The sequence below is a fragment of the Chenopodium quinoa genome, unplaced genomic scaffold (assembly GCF_001683475.1).
Source record: "Chenopodium quinoa cultivar QQ74 unplaced genomic scaffold, ASM168347v1, whole genome shotgun sequence".
Lineage (NCBI taxonomy): Eukaryota > Viridiplantae > Streptophyta > Magnoliopsida > Caryophyllales > Amaranthaceae > Chenopodium > Chenopodium quinoa.
The window spans coordinates 2,776,536-2,784,902 of record NW_018742879.1 but is presented as its reverse complement, the minus strand read 5'-3'; the positions used below and the strand labels follow the sequence as shown (position 1 = coordinate 2,784,902).

At 34.5% G+C, this 8,367-nt stretch overlaps 1 protein-coding gene across 2 annotated transcripts; it reads right to left on the bottom strand.

Moving 5' to 3' along the window:
• Window positions 1-1,865: 1,865 nt before the first annotated feature.
• On the bottom strand, window positions 1,866-8,135 carry LOC110726477 (NAP1-related protein 2-like). 2 transcript variants are annotated; one of them, XM_021905953.1, is made up of 10 exons: window positions 7,866-8,135; window positions 5,638-5,760; window positions 5,420-5,470; window positions 5,185-5,256; window positions 4,939-5,052; window positions 4,784-4,845; window positions 4,056-4,110; window positions 3,882-3,953; window positions 3,734-3,778; window positions 1,866-2,212 (listed from the first exon to the last, which is right to left on the bottom strand). In XM_021905953.1, exons 1-10 carry the CDS (start codon window positions 7,992-7,994, stop codon window positions 2,153-2,155), a joined length of 783 nt encoding a protein of 260 aa, XP_021761645.1. In that variant the 5' UTR covers window positions 7,995-8,135; the 3' UTR covers window positions 1,866-2,152. The 2 variants fall into 2 exon arrangements, with proteins under 2 accessions (XP_021761645.1, XP_021761646.1); XM_021905954.1 differs by having other exon boundaries at window positions 3,882-3,938; window positions 7,866-8,133.
• Window positions 8,136-8,367: the final 232 nt, after the last annotated feature.

Genomic DNA, 8,367 nt, shown 5'->3' with positions numbered 1-8,367 from the left:
AACAATTGTCTTGTACTCTCGTGGTTAAGAATGTGTACCAATAATCTGACTTTATAGTTTATAGTGTACAATTTGAGTTATGCGCGTGCGAAATTACTTCTAAAATAATTTTATGTTTATATTGTCGATATTATGTTATCAACAATATTTATTATTATCATTCTCATTGCTTGAAAATTATGTATGTAGTCATTAGTTAGAAGCCCAATTTTACAATTTTGTACCATCGTACGATTGTACGATTTGATTTTACCGATTCAAGGTAGAATCCCGATTCTGATAACTATGATCCCTGTATAGTTGAACTTTAGTCACCATTTTTTCGCTCTTACTTTTACCATTGAGGAACTCGGCCCAAACAATATCTACTTTTGCTACCTCTACTTTCTCTACCTCTAGTTCCATCCACTTTTCTGATTGTGTATATATAGCTCAAGATAATCTAGGAATCTCAACCTTAGAGTTTTGCTAAAGATTTTAACTTTTGCTAGAATAAGGTAGCAGAACAAATATAGATTATTGGCCTTTTACACTTGCTTTGTTAAGAATGCCAAGCTTCAGTTTACGTTTGTCTTCATTTCGAAAGAGGTGCAACTGTGGCATACATGTTGCAAACTTGCAATGGTAATGTTAGGGATCAAGGCGAAGCCGAGGATCGCCTGAGTATGGTGCAGGAAAGATAGTCATTACTCAAGCTTTAAACTAAGACGTAGAATGCCGGAAATAATAACTTGATAAGGTAATTTATATTTTCTTCTGGGGAGATATTAAGTTGGAAGAGAAAGGCATCAAATTGGGCTTTACATATTAGAAGCAAGTATACTACATTTTACAAAGAGGTAAACATTATTTGACTAACAACACATGTAAAATGTAAAAACACAAATTCTTAGTTATTGTCTCTGTTGCCCATTTGCCCTTTCAATTGAGTATGATGCTCGCTACCTTTGGACTTTGGTAACTTGGGATCGTCACTAAAAAAAACAAGTAGTAATTTCATGTAAGTTGTTACGGCAGCCAACATTTTAGCTCATTGATCATGATGGTTTTCTTTTCACCATTTCGGTCTACAAATTCTTAGTTATTTCCAAGTACACATAGAGCTAAGCATACCCCAGCAAAAATTACTTCGTACTATTCATTTGGTTTGAATGAGCAGCAAATAGGCCCAAATGAGCAACTAATACAACATGTAAACTTTGTTAAGCCTTCTTCTCATCTTCAAAGGCCTTCCCTTCACGCATCTTCTTGACGGCAATGGAGTCTGTTTTGTGGAAAATTTTACCCCATTCTTTTGATAAAAACTTGGGTGATTTGTTTTCTTTACTAAGTTCAAAACTTTAAATTACACGTTATAACGTGTTTTCTTTACTATGTTCAAAACTTAAAGTTACACCGTATCAATTCTATCAACCAAAATTCTATTTGGTGAAGACCGAACTTTAAAATTCCAATTTCCGAAGTACATGCAACTGAATTAGCCTTTGAATACTTTTCGCGTTCACCATTAGCCTAGTTCATACGAAGTATAAGAAAAGTCAAATATCTCACCAAATCGATTTCGTGGTTCCCGTTTTAATCGGAGTAGAATAGAATGTTATAGGGCACTGAAAAAAATCATACCAAGCTTTAATCTCACAAGACGGGTGATTGGAGAGCTAGAAAGAGGAGCTATCACCTAGACCCGTACTCGAATAACCGCCACATCGAAAAACACATAATTTTTGCACTCAATGTCATTATATCCTATTCATTCATGAAGTATGATGAACATCATGTATGCAGACATGCAGTTCAGTCCTGCTAGCACAGCTACACAAACATCCAAGGAGATTGCAAAGAAAAAAGAGCACACTAAACACAAATATACCAGCATCAGGAAAAGCTTGCATATATATTATCGAGACAACAGACATATAAAGACTAGTAAACCCGATATGTTACTGTAGAAGTCAGATACCTATTTAAATTGAGCAGAACTAACACTGAAATAAAGCCACAATTTGTCATTTCTCAACCTATCAATTCAGTATCATCCCCACTAATAACCCACTTTACAAAAAAAGCTATAGTAATCCGAAAAGCAAAGCAAAGCAAAGCAAAATCTGCAATAGCATCTTCAAATCGAAGGCCCATCCACCACCAGCTACATTTACTCCTCATCCTCGTCATCATCCTGCTCGTCATCATCGTCGTCAGAGCCTTCTTTACCCTATGACATTTAAGAAAGATGTCAATTTCACAACATTGTCTAGATTTTCACAGTATGCTTTATATTATTGATTGTGCCCTGCTGTGTAATTCTTTACCCTTCCCCCTCTAAAAACAAGAACACTTAGCATATTAATGTCTATCCATCGCAGTATATACAGAGAGAGAGAGAGAGTACACACTGTGGTCAAGAGTTCTATATCTGAAACCAGAGTACACACTCCAGAGTAGTAGAAATTCGACCCTTATCAGTTTAGGACTGGGTTAGAACTTATGAAGTAGAATGTATATTTAAGTGATAAGTGTGAGAGGAAGGTGAAAGATGGTTAAGGTGAATAGAGTACATAAATGATAAGGTTGACAGTAATCAGGGAGTTGTTGACTTGTATTAAGGGGATTCTTATGTCTTGGTAAATTAATCAGTGAAGCAATTTAGGAATTTGGGGTAAATAAATTAGTGAGAAACGATTTAGGGATTTAGGGTAAATTAATCAGTGAGAAACAATTTAGGAATTTAGGGGAAATTATTTCTTGAGAGGAAGGTGGGAAGGTGGAAGATGCATATGGTGAATCAAGGACAACCATTATAGGGTTGACAGTAATCAGGGAGTTGTTGACTTGTTATCAAGGGGATTCTTATATCTTGGTAAATTAATCAGTAAGAAAGAATTAAGGAATTTATTTGTCTCCCCTTTTATCCCTTTCCTATTCATAGTGAATAGTCACCAAACATGTAAATTGGTGAATTTGATTTGTCAATATAATATTAATCCGATCCAAATTTCTTGCTTCTAAATGATGCAACTAAAAATAGAATGCGAAGCCAAAAGTAACGTAATTAACAACTCATGGCATGTAAATTCTGGAATAATAAGTGACAAAACCATACTTATGTTTGGTTTGATTATGGGATTAATGTTTTTTTTTTCTTTTATTTGATGAGATTTGATACCTAAAACTACTGGTATGAGCCAAACCCCACCCCCCCAACCCCCCCAAAGTTTCTAAACAGGGGTTTGAAACTCTTAAAATCATAAAACAAACTTAAGGGTATGGGTCTGAAACTCTTAAAATCATAACACAAATTTAAGGTATGAGTTTAAACCATTATAAACCCCTACTTCATACCAAAATTCGGTGAACCAAACACCCTCTCAATGAATGATAAGAAAGAAGATATCTTTGGCTGGGTCAAGTACGATATGGAAGGTGAACAATGTTGGGTCTTGGAGTAAAATTCTGTGAACCAAACACGCTCTTTGACGTGAGCGCACAATATAAAACAACAAAATTTGCCTATGTGCGCCTCAGGAGCACCTCATGCGCCTCTTTGAATGTGCCTCACCTAAAGCAAAAAAGGCACTCTACCCTAAATGCTTAGAGCCTCAGCGACTAGGCACGCCATTTTATACACTGAATATTATACGCCTTACGCCCTCATGGACCCATCATAAGCAATATTTCTACAGCTGAACAAGAATTCAATGAAGAAGGTGAACAAAATTAAATGTCAAAAATTTACCTCTTCGTCATCATCTTCAGCCTCAAAATCTTCTTCATCAGCCTCCTATAGTATAAATCAAAACGCACATTTTAAGTCATGATATGTACAAACATCATCAAATTTGGCCTATAACAAAACTAAAACTTAATGCAGGTTAAAATATTACATTGTTGAAGTACGTGAGAGGGTTAGGCCATAGGTCCTCCTTGATGATTTCAGCGACCTGCATATGAACCACCTAACTATCATAAGTTGCCAGTTCCATAAGAGAGGAGCTACTGATATATTTCAATTATTCTGGGCAAACTGACAAAAAAGGCCACCAAAATAACCCCGTTACCTCGTCATGGATGTCATCATCAGTTTGCTGAGTTTCACTGAACCAGCTGAAGAAGCTGCAAAGGTATAAAAAGTGAACTATAATGCATTGGCTTACAAAAATAACTAAATTACACAAAATGCAAATATCTCTGACTGTTAATTACTTTGACAGAAGACACAAACATAGTTTCATCAAGGCCAATTTAGTGATCATACACTGATACACCCAAGAGGCCAAGACTAAACAGTTATAATAAAGCACCAAAAGGAGTGTGAATCCCTCCCAATTACATAGCCAAGGAAGCATCAAACTAGATCCATCAATCAAAACATGATCAAGTTCAAATAGGGGTATAGAGAATATATACTGCCTCATGAAGGCTGGGGCTCAAACCATCAAAAGATCAGCTTATTGAGCCAAGCCAAGCATACTGCTTGAGCGACTCAGGTAGACCACTTATCAAAGCAAAAAATTTCCTCCTTAATTCACCATCTTAATTCACCAAGTCTACTCTCTCATTGCACTTAAGATCATCCACACAGATGCTTAGACATATAGACATCACTAAAAGATTAACCCCTCAAATCACGTCTACCACTCTTATGGCTCAACCAGTAACAGTCTAAGAAAACCAGAAAGCTAGAGTAGTAAAGCCACAAGTGTCCTGCTCAACAGAAAAAACAGGCAGAATACAACTAAAAGGCTAGTTTAAGAGTACAACTGAAGGTCATATAACAAAATCCTACCTTTCCTCAATATGGGCTCTCTTGTTCCCTTTCTTGTCATTGTCTACACCATTCGGGATTCCCTGCACATATGTGTCGCAACAAAATTAATTACTAAATCAGAGCATACTAAGCAGTGAAGCGCCTTTAGAAGAAAGACGGAAAAAGGACATTACCATGCCTTCTTTCCACTTAATGGAGGTTGCAGTCACTTTAGTAGTCCCTTCATCAAGAAATGTGAATGTTTTGGTAAGCTTTGTATCTTCAAAATAAGGATTGGGACTGAAATTCTGGATGCAACACAGAAGATATTACAGATGTTTAGTTGCTTTCCATAACGAGATGAGATTTATAGATAAAATCTAGAAGTCAGACATAATGCAATCAATGCCGCATTTAATACATGATTCACAAGTACTTACAAAGGTAATGGAGTATCCTGATTTCACATCTTTAGAATCTTCTACATCAATAGATGTTAGATGCTTGAAAACCTATCAGCAGAATGAAGTGAATTGAAATGAGCAACGCTATAAAATTTCTAAAAAGAAAACCGACATCCTCAAGAGATATATCTCAATAATTATCAACTTTTTATTTGCCTTTGAAGTATCCAAACATGTTAAAATATCCAGAAAGTTATATGATAATAGGTACCTTGTGATCTTCTTCAGTCACTAGCTCACTTAGAGCAGGATGACTAAGAAACTGCACCAGCATATAGAATAAGTTAGAATTAGTTATAAATTATAAAAGTAATGATCGGAAAGGGTTTTTCAAGGCAAAATTCTGGAAATTATATTAAAAAAAAAAAAAATAAAAAAAAAAAAAAAAATTAGAGGTCTAAAGAAGACTCAAGAAAGTAATGCACTTACAGCAGTCAACCAAAAGTCTGGAATGGACTTTATGATTTCATTTCTCCTATCATAAACTGGCTTTCGAACCTCATTGTACCTCTTTTCCACTTCTAATACTTCGTCACTAGCTTTCTCATTGATCTGGAAAAATAAACACAAGCATCTTTCTTTATAAGGTCTCCATTGTGCCACTCATATCAATCAATAACATCAAAAACGACAAATTTTTTTTAAACTGTTGCTGGCGTTGGCCACGTGATGATTAATGCTCACATATGACCAAATTATTATTGTGAGTTAATAAATGCATATTCAACCAATTAGATTTCTCTACTCACACTCTAGTAACATTAATTTAGCAGTATACTCTGCAAACTAACTATGTAGCACTTGTTCAAATCTTACTATCTGAGATTCTGAGGAAAGTATGCGAGGAAATAGTTTCTTGTTTTGAGACCATATTGATGGAATACATATCTGTCAAAAGACCACAGTATTCGTTGCTGCTCCAAGATCACAGCCAATAGTTTTAACTTTACCAACTACAAAGCACCATTTCAGAATATAGATCCTCAATTGGTGGGTGCTTAGTAAGGTAGCGTGTAGCCTGATACCTCACTAGTCAGTGAAAATTATATGACTTTTAACTACCACAATGTTTTTAAAATGAATGGCTGAGATTATTTCCTTTTTATTTATTTTTTGAGTAAAATTAAATCACTTTTTTCTTACAAAAAGCTGATTTTAAGAATCAAACCACTCTAATTTCAAAAAAAAAAAAATCATACCACTCTCCACTAAAACCACTCTTTCGTTTGCAGTTTTCCTACAATTTGGCTCTCATCCCTCCTTGCTCTTCTCTCCTTATTAATGGAGTCACAAATTCTGATGAATCCTCAACAACCATTTACAAATTGAACAAACATAAGATTTCGTTTTTTAGGGGTTTAAATTAAAATTACGTTGGGTAAATGTATTTTCAATTAGCAAACCATTTGAAACACAATTAATCACCAAATTGCAAGAGTAAAATTCCACTTAAAAAGTACAGCAATTGAATACTAAAAACTTTGTCTCACGTATTTACAATATTCGTTAAAATTAGAACATGTATCATATTCATAAACTAATTACTAACGAAATAGACAAATTTAATAGCCAAAAAAAATTGACTAACATTTGTGAACAATGTTGAAGATAGTTATGGTGATGGAATCTTTAGAACGATGGAGACGATGGAGAGTGATTTGATTTTTTTTTTTTTTTATTTTATAAAATAGAGTGGTTTGATTGAAATCAGTTTTTTGTAAGAAAAAAATGATTTATTTTTACTCAAAAAATAAATAAAAAAGGAAATAATCTCAGCCGTTCATTTTAAAAACATTTTAGTAGTCAAAAGTCATATGACTACAATAGAATCCCCTCACTAGTCAGTGGTCTAGACTAAAATGGGATACTTTCACCGTAACACAACGGGACAATGATCTAAGACATCGAAACAGAACTTTTTCCTATGAAACAGAACTTTTTGCTATATGTTAAAAGAGCATTAAAAGGCGCAAATCTATAATTACAAAACCGAATAAAAAGGATACAAAAGTATAAATACATTGACCCCTCCAGCTTGACAACATTTATGACTCTTTGGAATATCATAGTATTCCCAGTAACTCAGATATTAATCATGAAAATACAATATTTCAATTATTAATTCATGGTCATCCTACTCATCCAGCCCCTCAATCCAACCCCAATCAAATTCACTAACTAATTAATCAATCCAACTCAGTTGATTCACTAATATTCTTACACAAATGAGTCAAAATTCCAACCCTGTTACGAAGCGGATCATTTCCCAATCTATATATGAATTCAATGAACATCCACCACAGGACACAAAGAGAGAAAACCACTTTTATCTTACATCACTAAGGCAATCCCACATAAGCATCATCAAACAAATTGTCCTGTTTAAGCAAACAAGACGATTATACAGATAATAATTAGTTAATTTTCCACATAAATCAAGCCAATTAAACTTCAAAACAATCCACATGTACACAAAAATCAGCTAATCCTGATTACCCATCAACAGAAAACAAAACCCCATCAAAATTCCGAGCAAAAACCGGAACAAAAACACAAATTTAAACAAAAATGACATATTAAATCAAATACTGAAAACCCACATCAAAAATCCCTCATAAACCCTACAAAAAACCAAATTAGGGACAAAAAAATTGAACCTTTTCAAGATCATCTTGAATTTCCTGAAGCTTTTCGATGGAAAGTACAAGTTCGCTATCGATCTGTTCAGCATTCTCCTCATCATTCTTTTCAGTAGCCTTCAATTTCTTCCCTTTGTCGGCCACCATTTTTTGTTGTTGATGCTGCAGCTGCTCACTTTCTCTCTCCTCCGAAAAACCCTAAAACTGGATATCCTAAAACCCTAAAAAACGGTTTATGCAGGAGGCCCCTCTTCAATGAAAAGAAAAGAATAGAGGAGAGAGAAATTGGGTAACAAAGTTAGAAATTAGGGTTTTTGAGTTTGATTAGCTTGAACCCTAGCTAATGAAAAACTGACACGTGGTTAATCAAGGTTGTTTTTGTCATTACAAAATGTTTTGAAGGCGATTTTGGGTAATTTAGGGGGAGTTTAGTTGTTAAATTTTTTTAGCCGTTGGGTGATTTATGGAAAATTTTTGACACTTTTTAGGTGTTTTATTTATGTATGGGTTTGACACATGT

Excerpts from the sequence above, each read along its gene's own strand:
- LOC110726477 (XM_021905953.1), bottom strand. The coding sequence starts at position 7,994 with ATGGTGGCCGACAAAGGGAAGAAATTGAAGGCTACTGAAAAGAATGAT. Across the intron at positions 5,761-7,865 it reads TTCAAGATGATCTTGAAAAG|ATCAATGAGAAAGCTAGTGA; the intron begins GTTCAATTTTTT and ends TTATTTTTCCAG. Across the intron at positions 5,471-5,637 it reads CAGACTTTTGGTTGACTGCT|TTTCTTAGTCATCCTGCTCT; the intron begins GTAAGTGCATTA and ends ATGCTGGTGCAG.